Source organism: Malaclemys terrapin, chromosome 1 (assembly GCF_027887155.1).
Source record: "Malaclemys terrapin pileata isolate rMalTer1 chromosome 1, rMalTer1.hap1, whole genome shotgun sequence".
Lineage (NCBI taxonomy): Eukaryota > Metazoa > Chordata > Testudines > Emydidae > Malaclemys > Malaclemys terrapin.
The window spans coordinates 84,838,404-84,859,965 of record NC_071505.1 but is presented as its reverse complement, the minus strand read 5'-3'; the positions used below and the strand labels follow the sequence as shown (position 1 = coordinate 84,859,965).

Here is a 21,562-nt window from a genome sequence, read left to right as displayed (position 1 = left end):
TATAGAAAGGAGTAATGGCCAGAAATACATTAGTGTTATCTCTGAAAAGGGAAGATGGTTAGACATTTTCCATGTTAAATGCACAGTATTATTTTTAGCAAACTAAATGAAATCCTTTATTCAGGACTGTAGTCACAAGAGTGGAGTGGAGCTCTAGGATTTCTTTCTACAGCAAAGCAGAACTCTATGTAGGGACAGTGTCATGAAAGAAATACTAACCCTAGCAGAGGGCCCTCACTCCAATGTCTTTGGGTTCCATGTCTGAGGTGCCTCTGCTCTTCATTTGTCCCCTACATGCACTATCACTTGAGCTGCAAAGTGCTAGAATGAAGACCAAATTTAGCCCAGAAGGAGATGCTGTCTAGGCTCAGAAACATCAGAACAGCCCCCATCCAATGTGATATTGCTCTGGTAAGAGAGAAGCATTTATAGAGCCATTGAGATTTGAGAGGGGAAGGTAAGAGTCAGAGATGGAAGAGGTGTACTAAAGACAAGAGAATGCAAATAGATATAGCAGAGGTGAGAAAATAAAAAGCCATGGTATAAGAACAGCAATGATTATGAAGGAAATAGATTGAGAGAGAAAATCCTGTTAAGAAAATCCTTGTAAGACCAAGTCACAGCCAGAAGTCTTAGGGAATGCTAAGGTCCCCAGAACTTGATTGTTTAGCAGTTAGTAAGTGCTAGCTGACTTTTTGTGAAGTTACTATATATGGATGCACTGAAAATTCCAGTCATTCTCCTCCTATCTTTTCATCGGCTCTGTCTTTTTTATTCCATGTCCCTTCCCCTATGGTTGCTCCATCAAGCTTTTTCCTCTTTCACTGGTACCTCCCACTCTGCTTCCCTTATCTTTCCTTCAAATAATATTCTAAATAAGTTGGTTATTTTTCCTAGTCATACAATAAATTATTTTGAAATAAAGGTTTTCAATTCTTTGACCCACTCCAATCAAAAAAATTTCATTGCTAGAACTAACACACATAGGATCAAAGCACTTGCTATCTAAAATATCCTTGAAACAACAGGTAAAAATATAAAATACCTGGGTTTGTTTGATTTTGGGGAGTTCCCATCTGTGGATTTCTTGTGCAGCGTTAGGTTCTCTCCTCTATAAAACCAATCATACATGTAGAAATCACCACCAGTGAAGCCACTACTCTCGCCTCTGGAGGGCACCAAAGTCTTAAAGGAATTAAGATTTTTTTTAAATGTATTTCAGGCAATCACTGTAAAAGGAGTCATACCAAAAGAAAAAGGTCCTTGCTCCCAACAGGACATTAAAATTGGGTATCTACTACCCACTTTAGCTGGATCAAGTTATGTTTGTGAAGATCAAGTACATTCCTAACAGTCATCAGAAGTGGGGTAGCAGCAGCCAAGTGTATAGTGAAACCTGTGTTAAGTGACTTTCTGAAAGAAAAACAGGTTGCTTAGTAGAAATGATCTTTAACTAAAGGTTGATCAAAATATTAGAAGCTATGATAATTTTGTCAGATGGTTACTCAAAGCAAAGGACTGCTTCTTAAAATATAATAGAACATGCATATATGGCAGATTCTATCAGGCTTTTTCATGTATATAGTCTCATGGCAGGCAGTAGTACTGGGAAATATTCCAAAGGCCACAATCTCCTCCTCAAACTTATTTCATCCTTTGGATTCTAGTAGTACCTCCAAAATGCTAGGCACTGTACACACCCCAGAAGTGCAGCTCATACCCAAAAGACCTTACAACCTAAGCTATAAAGTGAGTACAAAATTAATACACTGGGGACTCTCCTACAGGCTTTGTGAATAAGCTGGCTCACATGGGTGGTGAGAAAGATTTCAAAGCCAGAGTTTCACAGACCACATGAGATCTATCAACAGTGTAGCAATACTATTCAAAGTGATAAATGAATTCTAGACCAAATATATTTATATGATCCCCTATCTTGTAGCATACATACAGTTCTCAATGTGAAAGTGGGAAATTGTGTGGTCGTGATGAAAAATCAGAAGTTCATTTGGACCTGGTTGAAGGAATATTGACAAGTCAGCCAACCTCTGAGATGCTTATCTAAACATTTTGATATTTGCTCATTGCGGCTGGTAAGTGGAAAATAAAGAGGCTCAGGAGCTCCAGCCTGATAGATCCAGGGGGAACAGGGCATAGGCAACTATCTAGGCAGAAGAGCAAGCTCTCTGCAGGGGATCATCAGTGCGAATATTATGAGTTGAACCAGGCACAATAATGAAATGCCGAATACTAGTCTCTAGGGAATAGGTATCTGTCATGGTTAATGTTCCTGCTGGAGAATGGTTCTGGGCAGCGCTTTAACGTGGCTTATGTAGTTGCAGCACCTCCACAAAAGACCACCTCTACAAGGGGAGTAGCTCCCAGCACCGGAGCACAGACTACACTGGCACTTCACAGCACTGAAACTTGCAGCGCTCAGGGGGGTGTTTTTTCACACCTCTGAGCAAGAACATTGCAGCACTGTAAAGTAATATTGTCTTAATGACTCCAGTATTTAATTAGGTTATGTGTAAGAGGACCTCTGCTTCTCAGGTCATTCAAACCTATAATGACTGAGTAGAACTACAAAATAAACCTATTTCCATCACTAAAGCTCAAGAGAGTGAGAACAAAAGACAAACCAAATGCAAGTTACTGAAAGAGCAGGAAACTTTAGAGCCAGAAGGGACCACCACATCATCTACTATGACCTCCTGTATAGCACAAGCCACCAATACTATCCCACACACTAAGCAAATTTAGTGAAGATAGTTGTCCTTATTGGAATGAATGGCGTGAGCCATCACTCAAAAGTCATCTAGTCAGAGCACCTAAGATGTATAAAGAGATAAGGGCTCAATAGTACAATTAGAGAGCCATATGTAACCTTTTTAGCCTATGTCCCAATTGTGTTACAGATTTGGTTTCTGGAATACACTGCTAGACAAGATAAACGTGCATGTGTGGGGGTGATAGTAGCTTACTGATTTTGCATGTTGCATCACCTAAAGCTATGTTTACACTAGCACTTTCGTCAAACTTTTGTTGGTCGGGGGGGGGGATAGGGAGAGGGAACACCCACAACCAACGTAAGTTTCACTGACAAAAATACTGTTGTGGACAGTGCTATGTCCCTAGGAAATGTTCTCCCGCCACTCACTGGGGGTGGTTTAATTATGCCAATGGGAGAGCTCTCTACTGTCAGCATAGAGCAGCTACACAGGAGACCTTACAGTAGCGCAGTACAGCTGTAATGCTGTAAGGTCTGTAGTGTAGACATAGCCTAACCTTACCTTTTGCTGATTCAATTTCATTCACACTATTCCTTCTGATCCTAACCTGCACTTTTCCTCACTCTTGGAATTATTTTGGAGTGTAATTTTACATGGACACCCAGATTACTTCTATTACAAAAGTGCAGGAACATCCATATAGCAACAGCTAGATATTACCAGTAGAAAATTAGAAATTCAGATTAGTTGTAACAGCAAAAAAACCCCACTAAACTCCAGCCATGGATGGATGTAAATGGAGTATCCAAAAATGGGCGCTGTTTAGTTGTAAATCAGTTCTTGCCCGTGAGGGAACGACATACTAGATACCTAGTATCCTACTACTGCAGGCTATGCCTGAGAAGAGTCAGAGTAATCCTGCCAGAAGCTAAACTTAAACTAAATCCAGCTGGCCAGAACAATGCTCCTCCTGCAGGAAACTGGGTAAGCTTAGTTTCTTTGCCTCCCACATTAGCTTCTTTAAAAAGGAGTACAAGAGTGATGTTAGAGAAGTCTTACCCTCATTCCCCAGAATGCTGCTAGAATATTGTATAGGATGGCAGTAGGTAGATAAGTGTTTTCACTCCACCATAAATCACTAAGGGGGGGGGGGGGGGGAGAGAATATGATAGAGGTCTGTAAAATCATGACTGGATTGGAGAAAGTAAATAAATAAGTGTTATTTACTCCTTTTCATAACAAAGAACTAAGGGTCACTAAATGAAATTAATACGCAGGAAGTTTAAAACAAACTAAAGTATTTTTTCACACAATCCACATTCAACCTGTTGAACTCCTTGGCCTTCACAACATCCTCTGGCAAGATTATAACAGGGTTCAAAAAATAACTAGATAAATCCATGGAGGATAGATCCATCAATGACTATTAGCCAGGATGGGCAGGGATGATGTCCCTAACCTGTTTGCCAGAAGCTGGGGATGGATCACTTGATGATTACCTGTTCTGTTCCTTCCTTCCGAGGCACCTGGCACTGGCAAGGTGGAAGACAGGCTACTGGACCTTTGGCCTGACCCAGTATGGCTGCTCTTATGTTCATTTACCTTATGAACCTCCAACTATTCTTGCACTTCCTAGTTTGGTAAAGATATAGTGTAATGATGCATTTAGGATGTCTGGTATCAGTTACTCCAATGCAGCTTTATAATGTAAGTAAGGTCACAGAATAAGGCATTATGATGTGTCTTTAGTGAAGAAAATGACAGTGGATTTCCTAGTGATGGGCAAGGTGATTTAAAGCTTATTTCGGTACTACCCCTCACTCATATCCTGGTGATTAAGGGCGGTCAGCATGTATTTTGTTACAATGTTAAGATGAACTCTGTAAGTATGTGTTCCTCACCAAAGGTTTTTGTAATATTTGCCAACATTTTATGTTACTCCACCTGTGACTCATTCTTCACTCTCAAGCTGCTGTGTGTGTGTGGGGGGGGGGGGAGGGGGGGAGGGAGGAGGAGAGGAGCTAGTTCAAATCTACCCTGTTCTTTAGCTAGTAACTTTAACTGGACCAAGTTTCTTCCAGTTCTCCCACCACCCCTCTTTTCTGTTGAAGTTTTGGAAGAGTATCATACAACAACAACAAAACTTAAAATTTTCAAGAGATACTCATTCACTATAAGAACCAAGCTGGATGTTTATTATATTTTGTCATCATTGTGCACTGCATCATCTTTTTAGATAGAAAGGTAAATGAATTACAGCTATCCATATTGTCTGTAACCAAACTATTATTCTTAAACAGTACATACTTCCAAATAAATACTAGAAGCATTATTTAAGCAGACACCTAGTAATTCTAATACTGTGCTAGTGGAAAGGTGTATTTGACAGGTACGGCATAATCTTTGATATACATAAAATGAAAGCAGTTTTCTGTACTTCTAAGCCAGCATATGCATAATCAAATCCGGTTGCCATTCCCAATGCTAGCAACAAAAGGGGGGAGAGAATTGCTCCCCTCTAGACAGTACACAAGAGTGGAGGGGAGAACCCCTCCCCCGCCACCCTGGGTTCTCCCCTCTACTCCAAGATGGGATTAGAGTTGCAAGTGCTGGAGCAGAGGGTGCTACTGTGGTGGTTGATGCATCTTTAGTGGGGTGTCGAGGCAGTGGCAGCAAAGGAGAAGGAGAAGAACACTGGCCTATGACTGAGACCCCATTCACCTCCCCCCTATGAATTTGCACCTGGGTGGGTTGAAAGAAAGAAAAATGCTCCTTACTAAAGTTGGGAATCACAGAAATAGGTGGCTGTCATACAGAGTCTACACATCATATGGATTATGCACCACACCAAAAGCAAAATCTGGACAACAAGCCAGCAGAAGTTATCTGGACTGATAAGTGAAAGACCTACTATGTAAGGGGCTGATGCCACCTCTTCATTGCCACAGGGTGCCTCTATGCTGCACTTCCCTGGCTGCCATTTCAGTCAGGACTGCTGGCTGCTCAAAGCTATGGTGTCTTCCTCCAGATTATTATAAATTGATTCCAAGAGACTGTCCCACAGTCAGCAGCCCCCAGGTCACTAGAACGCAAAATTCAAATTTATGCCACCTTTGTATCCCTATAATTGCATTTGTGCTCTTCAGACATAACTAGGGACATGGTGCTTACCATTTCCCTCAAGATCTGAGAGAGAGACTTTCTTAGAGACCTTTATGAGATGCCAGTTCTTGCATTTCAAGAGCTTCTAAACTTTTGGCTCACTTAAGATTCAAGGTACAGTATTTACTCTTGCAAAGTTTTAAATTTACATGTATGATATCAAATGACACTAATCACTCTAGTTCCCATTTATTTAAACAGATAGTGACAACAGAAGTTTTTGAACCCTCACTTGGGATAAGGGCACAACCAATAATTGTATCAGATACAGAATTTTAGTCTCCTACATGATCAAATATATAAAAGTTCAATGAGTGAAGTTTCTCATTAATGCTGGTCAACCAGAAAAGTCAGTCCATGATTTGTCTATTCAGTTAGAGCAAGCTTCTTCTTTAGGGATTCTGGCATTTCAGGTGGAGGTGGACGAGGAAGTCTGAAATAAACCTTGACAGAATCGTAGATGAACCACTGTAGTGCAGTCAGCGTACCAATCATAATAATACGGGCAAACAGACCCTTCCATACCCCTGTTGAGTAAAGCACAAGCATTAGCAACTGGGAAAGATTATTATATATTAACATGGACAGGAGTTTTAAGTTCTTACCTTTGAATCCAAGCCTCACTAGAACCTGTGAAGCCGAACTGCCCTTTTCCTTGTTCAGCACAGACACCACAGAGTCAGCAGGATGAGAAACAATGGCACAGAAAACACCAGCTGAAAAAATTATCAATACAGTATTTAGTGTTGCTATAGTACCATCACAGGAACTTCTATTAGCATGTAACTGCTGTTAAGGGAAACAGCAAAGGAAGAAATAGGGCCACGTTTCTATGCAAGTTAGTAGCCATGTAGCAGGGAGAAGGTGGCTGCCATAGCTCTTAAATCCTGCCAGAGCCGAGTCTGTTCTTGCGTGGCTTAGGAGCCCTGGACTGCAGTCATATGCAAGCCTCACCTCTTGTGATAACCTCTACCCTATCCCAACAGCGGGTCTCTGCAAAGCTGATCCCCTAACTGGGCAGCCCTAGGCAGTGCTGTACTGCTCCTGTGAATCTCCTCTGCAGTGCAGATCTGGAGTTTCATTCTGACAAATTTAAGGGAGTCAATTATGTAATCACTTCCTCCTGCAAGTCTTCTTTTGCTGTGCTAAGCTAGTGCTCCTGCCAAAACCTGCACCTCTTTCAGCTTAGGAGCCACAAAGGATCTCATGATTGCTCCTAATGTAAAGTGCAAATGTTCATGGCCTTTCATAATTCAATTGAGATTCAAAAAAACCAAGACCATTTTTCATTTAGCTACTCATTCTTTTCATAACTTTGAAAGTTTTACTGAGGTTAGGCAGGGAAAAATTACAAGGAGTATCGGAGTCCCTATTTTCAATTACATAGTTTCTGGAATCACTGTAGTAAAAACCCAGGACATAAGATTGTTCATACTTTTCAGACACTTCTGCAAGAATCAGCATTCAAAGGCTTCCTTACCAATGTAGCCAGCTATAAATGTGACAACCAATTGTTCTGGCTTGGAACATTCACTCCGGGGCTTGGGAACCACATACTTGTAAAGAGCCTCAACTGTACGTTCAAAGCAGGCAAATTTCATCATTGTGTATGGAATCTGTCTCATCCATAAAGGAACAACTCCTTTGTAGAACCTTAAAAGTGGAGAGAGTAAGAATTGTAGCAAATGCTAGCCTACTTTGGAGTGCAATTCTACTCTGAAAAGAAACTAGACAGCACTGAAGCAGTTCTCATTTACTATCTCAGGGCTTGTCTATACTTACCGCGCTGGTTCGGCAGCAGGCAATCGAACTTCTGGGTTCGATTTATCGCGTCTAGTCTGGACGCGATAAATCGAACTCAGAAGTGCTCCCCGTCGACTCCGGTAATCCTGCTCGCCGCGAGGAGTACGCGGAGTCGACGGGGGAGCCTGCCTGCCGGGTCTGGACGGGGGTAAGTTCGAACTAAGGTATGTCGACTTCAGCTACGTTATTCACGTAGCTGAAGTTGCGTACCTTAGTTCGATTTGGGGGTTTAGTGTAGACCAAGCCTCAGCGGCCTGTATATCTAAGTTGTTTGCTTATTTTTACAGTTAGGAAATCTAACTAACTGCCAGACCTGCAAAGTGAAGATGTGTGTTTCTGGCTCGTGCCATCTACTGAGAGAGAATTTAAACAATTGTACAGGCTCAAGTGTTTATCAGAAAGATAAGCAGCTGTAACAGGAAGGAGAAAAGTTAAGGTGATGACATTTTGTAGTCATTTCCCTGTTGTAAGTGCAAGTTAATAACTCATGTCTGCATACCAGCCAAGTCCTGATAGTGAGAAATGACATGTAGATCTACAGCCATTGATATCAGAACACAAAAGGCAAACATGCAGGTATAATACTCTCACATGCCAATGACTCAAGCATCTTTGACTGTACAACAAAAAGTTGCTGAATATCAGTTGACTGGAACTACCAGAAACTAAAGTTAACAAGCAGAACTCAGCACAAGAGATATCCACAAAGATGGATCTAAGGAGCATGTTGACTACATTAACTTGCTGATGTCGGCAGCCTCTGTTTTAGCAATGAAATGATTTCCTGATATTCCATTTTGATATACAGAATCTTCAAAGTACCCTTCACTACTTATGTACAATATGACAAGGTAGAAAGCATCAAAGATTTTACTTAATGCTATAGCCACTATTAAGGCTAAACAGAAGAATTATTTTCCTTTGCTAATACGAATCAAGAACTTGTTACATTCCAGCAGAGAGAAGCTGATACAGATACTTACGCCCATACACCTTCTTCTGCAAACATTTTTGGAGCAGCTTGTCTCAAAGTGTTAGCATATCCAGGCTGTGTTTGAATGCGAACCTTTGCAGCTTCCATTGGAGCCAGAGCAATATCAGCAAAAAACTCTGCACTGGCAGAGGCAGCCAAGTATAGTGACGTACGCCACAAATATGAGTTTTCCTGAAATGCAAATGGAACCAAAGATTTTTATACTGTATTCTTTCAAACTGAACTCAGTATTTCCATTATACAGTAAAGTGAATTAGCTACAGAAATATACAACATATAAAATGGGTTTAAAAAAAAAAATGTGGTAGACAACTTAAAGATTACCTCTCCTAGTAGGTTGCCATACAGGACTTTGAACACTTCATAGAAACCAAATTTGCAGAGCCCTTGCATAGAATATCCAAAGAAAGTTGGAGCCCATCCCTTAGCCAGACCACGAACGCCATCTTCTTTAACTGTAACTGAGAATCCATTGAAGATGCTTTTGTATTTTTGTGGGTCCACCTAAACAAATTGGAAAGTTATCTACATGGTACAGGCAGTAGGCTCTCACACTCACACACACACACACGCAGTAAGTTTTCTACCCTCTTCCCATAGCACCAGGATACAGATTTCTACACTAAATTACCTTTACTTATAATCTTAATGGTCATTAACTAGTCTCAATTATTAGGCTTGCTGCTGTCAGCTGAAATTCATAGTCTTCAGATACTGACATGAGAAGTTATGCTAATCCCAATTATTTTTACTGTTTGTTCCCCATATCTACAGTCTCAACAGTTGTGGCCCTTTGACTACATTAGCAATTTTGCTGGATAGCGTTCCCACACTGGAAGGATTGTGTGGAAAATTTATATGGGCAAAACTGTGCTTATGCCAGTTCCCTGAACTAGAATAAGCAGTTACATCAGTATAACCATGTCCACACTAGAAGGATTATGCCAGACTAGCAAAGTCAGTGAAGAATGTGATTTTACTGGACATGGCTATGCTGGTATAAAATTTAAGTGTAGACTGAGCCCTAAAGCTCACCTCACCGTTTGCTCAGCATCAGAAGAGTATTTTTCAGTTACTAGGGGTTTTTTTGTGTGTGTGTTTGAAACTACAAATCTTGGGCCTAACTTGTTGCCCACTTCACTACAGACTTATCAAGCTCTTACCTTCCCTCTGTCTTATTTCCTATTTTTACTTCTGTATACCAGGAATACATTGAAGATGTACATTTTGTACTGTGAAAATATGTGAGTGGTATTTCAGTAATAAGCCAGTATTCAATTCAGTAATGTTCTGAGAGCTAGTCTAGCTTTTTAATGTTGTAAATAGTAAAGGAAACCAGGAATACTACTGCTACATCATGAGATTGTGATAAAGATTTAGAGGACGTCTATTTCTTGCTTTTGTGCATTTAACACTTGACATCAGCTTCTCTTATTTGAGACTCAGGGCAATATGAAAGAAGGAAATGCCACACAAAGCCACAAGAACAGATAGGGATGACTATGGGGTTAAGTGGAGCACAAATCTTTAATAAAAAAAGCAAAAGACACTCGATTTCATATAACTGTCCATTTAGTTAATAACTCAAGTGTCAAGTATATATATTTAATTACTTTAAAATTCAGGACCTGATGCCTCTTTAGAGCCTGTTTTATGGAGGCAGTTTCAGAGTACAATGTTACAGAAGTGTTCAGTTACCTGTATACTTTAGAAATTAGGACTATTCCTCTATTTAGAGTAGAAGGAAGCTGACTTTATGTTAAGTAAAACATTTAACAAATTGCAGGTTTTATTTGGTAAAACATGAATATGTACTTGACTCCAGTGGTTTCAACCCAAACCATTTATAAGAGCTTACGATGCCTTCACCTGAAGCAACTAGCATTCAGTCAAATGCATTATAAGTTCACTGTATCTTTCATAATGGGATCACAACTTCCCAAAAAAAGTACACCAACTTCCAGCCTTGAAGGAGGTTTAGAGATCTCTAAATGACATGCAATTCCAAATGAAAGGATATCAAGATTGTTCCTTTAAGCAATCAGGAACTGTTGCACTGGCACAACGTTCACATCCATTTCTCCCAGTCTCAGAAGTTTTACCACCACTAGATGTCTGCTAGCTCTAGAAATACTGCCAGTTCTAGAAATACTGCCCACCTCACACAGTAACCTGAAAGCCAGTGAATTTCTAGCAGTTTAGAGATGTGCTTTAATCTACCTGACTCTTGGAACATAAGCCTTTGGCCAAATAACCGCTTAGTTGTGCCATTAACCAAAGAATGTATGATAATTAGATTCTTATATTTCCACGTAAGTAATTTAAACATTCAAATGGAATGGGTGTTCAGTCTCTTCAAGTCTACTTAATCATGTTTTACCATTTGACTGTTGGCCTACAAAGCATTTTTCCTATCGTTATTGATAGCGAACCATGCAAGCATTAATTTGATCTTGCAACTCAAGCAATTCCAAGTTTTAGTATCATTTTAACATAAGCATTAGCTTCCAACTGCTATGCATTTTCCATTTGTTCGTAAGAAAGGCTCAAATTAAAAACTCAATCCAGAATCCATGCACAAAGTCCTCTGAACTAATTTTCATTTAACTCTTACATATGCACGTCATATATATCTCAGATCCTCTGAAGGTAATTGCCCCCTACTTCCAGAATGATAAGAAACAGACATATTATTCCTATGCCCCCCACAGAGGTGTTTCACTGGTTTTTAGTCACAAGATACTTAAGACAATTGGTGGGAAACTTTTGCCATGAGTTATTCAAAAGCATGTTTCTCAACTGTAATTGGCTAAAACAAATCAAGGCTGAAATCTCAAAGTGGTTAAAAGTTTTCCCTATTCATCTATGCTATCGTTCATCTGCATCACAAGGATGCAAAGTTTATTAATCCAATGGATGTTCATTTAATCCAAAAAGAACATTAAAGCTGATTATTACTTCTTTCTACTAGCACTAGTGTTAAGGTATTACATTATACCCCTTGTAAAACTCACATGACATACAACCTCTAGACTAAATATGAAAATAGATTAAGTTAAAGAAGATTTGGAGTCCGTTTCATTCAGATACAAACCTGGATACGACATTTCACTAAATCCAGAGGTACGACTGCAGTGTGCGTCAGGCCACAACTTAGGACCCCACCAAAACCACAGAGAGCATAAAACTTGAGCGAGCCATATTCACAACTGTATTCCTCTGCAGCAAAACAAAGACACCATGCTTTTATATAAACCCCATGCACAGCTGGAGAACATCTTGCTTGATGGATAACTTACTCCTCCAGCTTCTGTTAGCAGACATGTATCACACTTCATAACCATGCTTTATGAGTTTTACCACATTCAACATGCGAAACAAACCTGAATCCTGCATTTAACCAGGTCTAGGGGAACCAATGCTGTATGTGTTGTGCCACAGCTAATAATCCCACCAAGGCCACAAAGGAGAAAGAATCTGCCTGAGCCATATGCACAGCTATATTCCTCTGTTTAATCAGAAAGAAAAGTGTTAAAGTTTGTACACTTAACTGTGAAGAAGACACTGTTAGTATTTCATGTTTAAAACCCATTTCCAATAATCCTCCAGCACATTAGAATAGAAGTAATTGCCTTAATGATTTCTATCTCCCTGATACAGATACTAGCTGGCTAATGGGTTGCTCAAATACTATGGCACTGGCTCCTGGCTTCACTCCTAATTTTTTGGACGAAAGAGAGCAGCTAGGTTGAGTTCCAGGCCTGCCAACTTGAAAGTGTCCATTTACATTCTCATTTGAGAAAGTTTTCACTGAGGAAGCTTGTCCTTTTAATGAAATATTGAGCCAACTATTTACGTTTTTAATTTAGTAGAGCACCTCAGTCTTTACATTTGAGTTTTATTTAGATTCAAGCACAAATTTAACAGAGCGAAAAAAGCCATTTGAAGAGCTAGAAAGTGAAACAGTTAGGACTCTGGCCTGGTCTGCACAACACTGCACTGGTCATTAAACCAGGTTAGTTGAATCAGCGCAGCTTTGGTAAGGACACTTACATAAGCATGATTAAACATATGTAAGAGAATCCATATACATGAAGTCGCACTAGTTTAACACAATACCTCTAGTTCAGTGGTCTCCAACCTTTTTATGCACAAGATCACTTTTTGAATGTAAGTGCAACCCAGGATCTACTCTACCCCTTCCCCAAGGCTCTGCCCCACTCACTCCTCCTCTCCCCAACCCTCACTTTTACTGGGCTGAGGGTTGGGTTGCGGGATGAGGTGTGGGGCTGGACTGGAGCCACAGGGATTGGAGTATGGGAGGGGGCTCCGGGCTGAGCCAGGGGAAGGGGGTTGGGGTTCAGGAAGAGGTGAGGGGTGCAAACTCTGGGAGGGAGTTAGGGTGCAGAAGGGGGCTCTGAGCTGGGGTTCAGGGTGCAGGAGGAGTTATGGAGGGCTGACTCCAGGAGAGAGCTCTGGGGCGGACTCCCGCAAGGCAGTAACTTACCTCAGGCACCTCCTGGTCGGCAGCACAGCAGGGCTAAGGCAGGCTTACTGCCTGCCCCAGACCCACACAGCTCCTGGAAGCTGCCATCACACCCCTATGGCCCCCTCTCTGCAGGGACTGCCCCCACAGCTCCCATTGGCCACAGTTCCCCATTCCCGGACAATGGGAGCTGCGGGGGCAGTGCTTGCAGGGAGGAGCAGCATGCGGAGCAACAAGCACACCCTCTCCCCCCTCCAAGGGGCCCCAGGGGCAGAAATACTCAAAGTAATCTTACATAGGGTTACCATTCGTCCGGATTTACCCAGACATGTCCTCCTTTTTGTGCTAAAAATAGCGTCCGGGGGGAATTTGTAAAGCACTCAAAATGTCCGGGATTTCCCCCCTCCCCCAGCAGAGCAGAGCGAGCGGCTGGGAGGGCTGCAGGAAAGTCCCGGGCTGGACTCCGGAGCAGCTGTAGAGGAGCTCCGCCCTGCATTCTGAGCCAGCAGCTCTCCCCTGCAGCCCGGCTCCGGCAGCACTGTGCAGGGCCAGGGACCGGGTTTTGTGGTGCTGGGGAGCGCAGCCACGTGTCCGGCTCGCACAGAGCCCAACACCCTGTTCTGAGCAGCAGGGTAAGGGGGCCAGGGGGCAGGAGAAGGGGCAGGGAGGTTCTGGAGGGGGCAGTCAAGAAATGGGGGGTGGGGGGGTCGGGAGTTCAGGGGGGGCTTTTTGGGGGGAGTGGAGAAAGTTTTGGGCAGTCAGGGTACAGGTAAGGGGTAGGGTCCTGGGGGGGTCTTAGGGGGGCAGTTAGGGGACAAGGAACAGGGAGTCTTAGGTAGGGGGTGGGGTTCTGGAGGGCAGTTAGGAGCAGGGGTTCCAGGAGGGGGCAGTCAGGGGACAAGGAGCGGGGGGGTGGGGGGCTGGGAGTTCTCGGGGGGAGCTGTCAGGGGGCAAGAGTGGGGAGAGGGATCGGAGCAGTCAGGGGGTGGGGAGTGGTTGGATGGGGCGTGGGAGTCCCAGGGATCTGTCTGGGGGTGGGGGTGTGGATAAGGGTTGGGGCAGTCAGGGGACAAGAGGCAGGGAGGCTTAGATAGGGAGTGGAGTCCTGGGGGGCAGTTAGGGGCAGGGGTCCCAGGAGGGGGCAGTCAGGGGACAAGGAACAGGGGGAGGGTTGGGGGTTCTGGGGGGGCGGGAAGTGGGAGGGGCAGGGGCAGGGGCGGGGCTCCTCCCGTCCTCTTTTTTGCTTGCTGAAATATGGTAACCCTAATCTTACATCCAAAAGTTACACTTTCAGAATCTTATTCTGGGAGGTTTCCTTCACATGAAGCCACACTTAAAGTATTTTCACCTTTGTTACTGTACAATAAAATTATTCCGCATAGAGACAATGACAAGCGTTGACTTCCAAGTAAACCGAAGAAGTGTAAGAATCAGGGACAGAGTCAAGTGGCATCCAAACAAAAGAAAGATGAATGTTTACTCTAACCTAAATATAATCAAGCAAATAACTTAAAAGACAACTTTCCAGAAGAATACACTGTGGCCAATACCACCTCTACAAGAATAGGCAAGTACAGTTTCTCAGGAATAATCCAGAGTCTTGGTTAGAACAAAGTCAAAGGTACAACAGTTATTTTCCCAAGAGCCAAATAAAGCCTCTCTGAAATGATAATAGGACAGAATGGATAAACCAGTACCAATATAGGGCATATTCTACAAAAGTCATGTACTTCACTCTTAAGAACAGTCTTGACAGAGAAAGGATGATCTTATGTTAGGTGCACTTGACTAGCATCAAGACTAATGGATTCTGTTCCCAGTGTGTCTGTGTGCAGCCTTGGGAAAGCCACTGTTACTCAGCTCAATTACATATTTATAAAGTGGTGGTTATACTTTTCTACATCCTGAAATATAAATTAGTATGCAAGGTGCTCAGTTACTCATCACTGAAGAAAAGCCTGTATTTATCCCTCTATGGAATCTCTTTGCAGCACATTAGTGTCTGTACAACCAAGAAGGGAGAAAAGTCTTTTCTTTAAGAAAAGATGTCTTAGCTGCATATTCATTTTATATACTAAAGCCCACTGTTTTTAATGGGAAGCAGTGTGGTTGAGAGGCTAGAGCAGCAAACCACAAATCAGGAGACATGGGTTCTATTTCCAGCTCAGCCACTGGCCTGCCAGTGTCCTTGGACAAATCACCTCACCTCTATGACTTAGTTTCTCAGTCTATAAAATGGAGATAGTGATATAAACCTCTTTGTAAAGAGGATGGAGATTTAATGAAGAAAATTGCTGATATTATTAACTAGAAATTTTCCTTGATATAAAAGTGTCACTAATTTTTAATTACTATTGTTACACACACAAGATTAGGGTCATGACATGATAGAAATATTTTTCCTTTGCCACACTGCAGAGTTTCACAGCACTTTATGTATAGGAAAATGCCTTTATATTGATTTCTTTAAAAAAAAGCATAAATTAGAGACTGAAAATTTGGCTAGGATATTCAGAGAGAAGGGTGGTACTTTAAATAATTGATGAAATGGTCCAGATTTCCAGTTTACATCCAATTATTTTTAAACATTTACAGAATTTGTAAGTCTTTCAAATGGAGTTCACATTAAGAAAAAAATCCAAGCCATTCAGGATTTTCAATATATGCCAGATCTATTCCCTTTATTACCAAGATCTTCCTCTTCCCTTTAAAAGCTCTGGTGGGGGCCATATGAGATTTACTTTCTACAGGTAACATGCCCTTGCTTTAATTTAAGACATGGATGGTGGGTCCAGTCTCTAGTGATGTGTGCCAGGCAAATACCCAGAGGAAGGAATAAGTGACTGGCAGCCCGTGTAGTCTCTACCAGTGCTTTCCTGGGTGGCTGTGAACCAGCCGCAGCAACACTGCCCTGTGCCCCAGCCCAGTTTTCAGGGGCTCACGCACTGGGGAAGATGGCAGCTCTGGCTCTCCCAGAAGCGAGAGACACAGGCCTGCGGCCTGGCCGCACCAAGGTTACAGCGATAGAGCCGGGCCCAGAGGCGCCCCGAGCGTGACGCACTAGGGGTGACCGTGAGCCACACGGGCGCAGGGCGGGGCAATCGGACCCTGAGCACCTGGGACCCGACACAAGCCGGGAAGGCTCCCCCGCCCCGTGCCCTTCCTTGCCCTCCAAACAGCACCGGAGAGGCCCGCTCGAGGCGGCCCCTCCCCAGCCGGGCCGACATGCAGGGCGAGGGCGAGGGCGGTCCCCCGGTCCCCCCAGCTCCGGTGGGCAGAACCCGTCCCATCCCCAGAATGGAGGGACGCGGGACGGCGGCAGCGGCCTCCCTTCCAGCTGCCCCATTTACCTTCCGCGATAGCGGCGGCCGCCAGACTCCTCCGGGGGCTGGGCGGCTCGGCGGGGTCCGGGCGCTTCCTCACGCCGTCCTGGAGCAGCTGCAAATGCGGCGCGTGGAATGGATTTAGGCGGGCGAGCGGCACGACGGACGAGAACATGGCGGCCTGGGGAGAGAGGCGGACACGGAGCGGGAGTTAGCAGGGGCCGCGCGCTCGCCGGGGCACAGGCCGCAGCCCCACAGCGAGCAGGGCCCAGAAGCCCCGTCCCGCGCGCTCCGGGGACAGCACGCGCCGGCTCGGCCCGGCCCGGCTCACTGACACTCACCCTCTAAAATGGCGGAGGCGCCCACTCAAGTCTCCGCTGCTCCACCGGCAGCTCCGCTCAGAGGCCGACTATCGACCCTGCTCAATGACTTTGTCCTGCTCCGACGCAGGGGGCGGGGCAGCCGGCCAACAAGCGGCGATGTGATTGGCGGAGAAGCTCAGCGGACAGGCGTCACCACGCTGACGTCCTCGAAAACCCAACCTTCGTCTTCTCACGCATGCGCACTCCTTTATACCACTACCCCGCGGAAGCGCCCAGTGCAAGGGGAGCGGGGGGAGGGGCAGAGCGAGTCATTCTCTGTCCTCGGACTGTGGGGGCCCTGGCACTAGCCCAGCCTGCTGAGGGCGGGGGCTGATGGGGTGACGCTGCTGGCGTCAATGGGAGCGGAGCTCTTGACAGTCCACTTCTGTGTCTATGCGGGGGACATTTTCCAGGTGGTTTTGAATCAGTCCCGCTAACCCGGGTTTGAAGGGCTCTAACGGGCCATCTCTGCGGCCTTGGCAAGTTGTGACATCCGTGTAGTTGGGCCAGATTTAGAACCAGGCTGAAAATGCCCCCCCCCCCCCCCCCCAGGCCCGTGCCAGGTACCTCAGTAAATGTACCTGATTGTTAGCTCCAGTGTCTGCCCCACAGAAGCCCCGGGCTGGCCAGGCCATCCAGTCACCTCTTTGCAACTCCTCATCCTGAGTATGGAGAAAACCTAGGACCTTGCTACCTTGTATACTTCTGGACTGGACAGCGCCTGAGTTAGGAAATGTTGAGTTTATCATCGCTTTTGTGTTGTAACAATGCAATCATGCCTAGGGTGTTTACTAAGGCTGCCAGAAATAAGTTGCAAAGAAATTTCTCTATTACTTGATGTGTGCAAGTGTTCTTGGGAACCCCCAAAGCTAGAGCCTGAAGAGCCTAGTACTTATAGCACCACAGTATTCATCTCCAAGGTTGTGGTAAATCTATCACGGTACCAGATAGCTACAGACAGGTGTACTACTACACTCACAGCAATGACCTGCAATGGGGTCAGTTACAATATCTGTTATACATTCCCCTTCCCTGTCTTCTTTTATTGTCTGTTTCTGTTATCCTCTCATATTTCTTTCTGTCCAGTTTATATTACTTCACTCTCTGGCCCTGTTTACACTAAGGGAAAAGGGCAATGCAAAAAAATCCCAGACAAACCCATAAGCTGAAACAACTTAATTTTGTATCCACAGCACCTTGTATCCACATACAACTGTCAGACATTTTACAAGAGTTAATTGTAAGCAGTTGGTTCAGTGCCAAAACCAGGAGCCTAATTCTTCACTGCTTTGCACCTTGTGTGGTCATTTACACCTGTGAAAAGTCAGTGTAAAATTAGAATTCTCCATCACATATATCAGTGGTAGTATTTTACATCCACTTTGTATTCACTTTTTCACAGATGTAAATGACTACATCAGGAACGAGTAGTGGAGAATCAGTTCCAATGTCTTTAGTTCATTTCAGGTCTGAAGCAATGCATTCTGCAACTATTTCTGCCCATTGTAAACAGGAAGCTGTAATCATTGCAGCTGCACAATTTCAGATTATCCTCCTGATCTCCTTGCCCCATCAGATCTCCTTTTGGTAAGCTACGCTTATGTTGGAATAAGAGTATTCACACGAGAGGTTATACCAGTATAACTATATCTCTGTAACTTGGTAACATTTCCCCATATATACAAGACCTTATTCCAATGTCCAGAACATATCCTATGGATAAGAAAGAACTGTTAAATATTAGAGGCCAACTGAGGTGATTAAGAAAAGGTCACGCCAAAAATGTTTTTTTATCACTTTAGAGTTAACATTCTAGATTGTCTCTGGAACAGAAATCACAGTTATTGTGATTACAGAAAAATAGCTCATGGGCTTTAAATGAGATATATTTCCAGCTTTATATGGACCAAATCTATGTAACCTATAATAAAAGATATGCAAGTATCAGGAAAAAATGGATGAGACCGAGCTAGATTCCTTGACATATTGTACAGACTGAAAAATTCATAGTTAAAGCTGCCATTGAACACCAGCTTTGCAGCACAATCTAATGTCTGGTTCTATTAACAGAAGGTGATGTTACATAAAGTAGGGGAAATATTCATTCACCTATTGTGAACTAATTACACTGCAAGTTACTCAAACACTGAGAATTTCCTCCCATGTTTATTATTTTTTTGCCTCTACTGATAAATCTGTTTGGGATTTACTTTCTGTGTGTGTAGGATCTAACCAATTTGCAGACCTCCTCATGCTTTATATATTTTATAAACAAAAAAAGTAAATATATATTCTAATTGTTATAGGTATCATCCTATTCTGCCTCAACTAACCCTCACCTTCAAACTGGTGCACAATAGCAAGTACTGTAAGTACCAAGCAGGAGCACAAGTACAGCTGTGTTTATTGTTATATTTATTTTGCTAGGGGAATTCTCCAGGGAGGGCAGAAACAAAGGGGAAGGAAAGGGAATAAAAGATACACAAATAAAATTAAAAATGGTGGGCACTGAATATCTGATCCTGCCCCACTGAAATCAATAGGAGATATATCAGTGACTTCCATGGTTGCAAAATAGATCCCTAAGAGAGAGTGAAAAATAACAGGTGGAGCATTGCATAAGAAAGATAGGGCAGAGAAGGGTGAAACAGAAATTCAAGAGGAAAAAGATGAGAGACTGCAAAGAGAGACAGCCAAAGAGCAACTGTTAATGGTAACTACTGATATTGATTTACTTTAACACGCACATAATTTGTGCTGCTCACAAAAAAAATGGCCTTTTGTGTTCAAAATGCATCAGCCTGACACATCACTATTTGGTGACACCCTTCTTGCTCTCTGTCTGTCAGATACAAAACTATGCACGATGGTTGGTGAATCAGTTTTTTCAGTCCTTTTTCTGAATTACAGATTCTATTGTTTTGGAAGCAACATATTATGGCATAGTTTAGTTTTGCCGATATGGACAGACCAAACATTTTTTTAACTTATGAAACAACATAACAATCCTGTAAAGACTTGGGCAATAGCCTGGATCTGCAACATCATTTTAACAGTTTGTCCTACCACTCACCCAATCCCACCTCACCCCTAGTACAAACTCTGTTATAAACACAGTGGCCGGAAATGGTAACAGTTGTAGTACACAGACAAGTGTCACAGGAGGATGAGAGATAATTGCTAATTTTTCTTCTGAAAACTTCCAGCTGGTTTGATTTTAAATTCAATTAAATGTTAATTGCCTTAGAATCACAGTGTTGTTGTTTTCTGTATTTCTTTTGACTGGTGTAAATTTTTAGCTGTTACATTATCTGGAAATACTATTTTGCAGAGGTATGCTCCAACATGAGCCTTGTACTTCAGTTAAAACCTTGCAGGTTTCTCCTGGGGAGTGGGGAGAAGGTAGGGGCATGTGTTTGTATTATTTATACATACCCATACATTTCTTACGTTTTAGGAGCAGATAGCTTTTCCTTCCATTATCAGGAGGGGATATTGAGTTTTTGGGTATTTGAGCTGACCATTTGACTGCTTTAAGTGTGGATTTGGAAAGGCTGGTCAGTGAATTTGAAACATTTCTGTCTGTATCCGCATTAACTTTGTTTATTACAAAGGCATTCTATCAAAATGTAGATACAGGAAAGGAGGATACAGGAACAGCTATAATGCAAGATTTAAAATAAGATTCTTCTATTTGCTGTTCTTTGCTAAAATTCATATTCTGCTGTTACCTTTCACTCTTCTTCTTCCTCCTACTTAAACAAGTTGATTTTCAGAAGACACCCCTCTCAGAGGATTTCTTGGTTGTTGACCAAAATAACTAAAATCATATGTACTAAAATTTGATTGTCTTCAGAGATGGACTTTGTAGACCTTAAAACTCCAGTACTGTATCTCATACCCCCATCCCAAGTTGAAATGTAAAGAGAAAATATCACCTATCATGTTGGGGGAGTGGGGAGAGAGAGAATGTTTCTAGCCCTTGCAATGATAACCTTGACAATGTTAAACAATACAAGCCTGGGTCACTGATTTCCCTTGAGAAGGTTATTCACAGTCTCTTCACAGTGACTCAGGGCTGTCCTTTGGGAACTGGAAAAAACATAGTAATAGGTCCCTTGTTTTTTGGGAAGACCTCAGATTAGTTCACAGCTGCAGGAGGCAGTGCCACCCAGACTACTGCTGGTGGTGGTAGTGCTGCCACAAACACCCTATCAATCGAGGCATCTCCTCTGCTGAGCAGCTATATCACCTTCGGCCACAAACAGGGGCCTTTCTATAGGATGAGAGGCAGCATGGTCTAATGGGATAAAAATAGGATTGGGAACAAGGAACTAATCCCAGTTCTAACACAAATCCCCACTGTAGCCTTTGTGAAATCATGTATGTCAAGCTTCTCAAGCAAGGGCCTAAAGTTAGGAGCCTGAATTCAGATATGCTGAGCACCCATGGTTCCTATAAGTAGGTCTGATCACACTGGTCAAAATTCCTGTACAATTAAGGACAGGTGACAAAAGTGTTCTTTTTAATCGATGCTCCTGCCCTCGACAGAACTATGATGCTAAGACCCCATATCAGCTTCACACTGATGCATTGCAGAGGCTGCCTTAAGCCCTAGCATTCAGAGAGATGAGTGGGATACGGCTGGTAGAAATTTTAGCCATTCCTTGGTATGGAGTGGTTCACACATCAGCCATGCA

The 21,562-nt window shown here is 43.1% G+C and overlaps 1 protein-coding gene and 1 non-coding gene across 3 annotated transcripts; both read right to left on the bottom strand.

The window, feature by feature from the left end:
• Positions 1–4,899: 4,899 nt before the first annotated feature.
• Positions 4,900–16,950, bottom strand: SLC25A3 (solute carrier family 25 member 3). 2 transcript variants are annotated; one of them, XM_054028647.1, is made up of 8 exons: positions 16,842–16,950; positions 16,528–16,681; positions 12,075–12,199; positions 9,016–9,195; positions 8,681–8,862; positions 7,375–7,547; positions 6,500–6,610; positions 4,900–6,421 (listed from the first exon to the last, which is right to left on the bottom strand). In XM_054028647.1, the coding sequence occupies exons 2-8, from the start codon at positions 16,673–16,675 to the stop codon at positions 6,261–6,263; spliced, it is 1,080 nt and encodes a 359-aa protein (XP_053884622.1). In that variant the 5' UTR covers positions 16,676–16,681; positions 16,842–16,950; the 3' UTR covers positions 4,900–6,260. The 2 variants fall into 2 exon arrangements, with proteins under 2 accessions (XP_053884622.1, XP_053884613.1); XM_054028638.1 differs by lacking the exon at positions 12,075–12,199 and adding an exon at positions 11,786–11,910.
• LOC128830690 (small nucleolar RNA SNORA53) lies at positions 8,184–8,426 on the bottom strand. Its single transcript, XR_008443649.1, has one exon. It is a non-coding gene; the product is annotated as a small nucleolar RNA SNORA53 (small nucleolar RNA).
• Positions 16,951–21,562: the final 4,612 nt, after the last annotated feature.

Coding starts and splice junctions, on each gene's coding strand:
- SLC25A3 (XM_054028647.1), bottom strand. CDS start 16,675: ATGTTCTCGTCCGTCGTGCCGCTCGCCCGCCTAAATCCATTCCACGCG. Junction 12,200..16,527: donor GGCCGCCGCTATCGCGGAAG/GTAAATGGGGCA, acceptor CTGATTAAACAG/AGGAATATAGCTGTGCATAT. Junction 6,422..6,499: donor AGTGAGGCTTGGATTCAAAG/GTAAGAACTTAA, acceptor TTTACTCAACAG/GGGTATGGAAGGGTCTGTTT.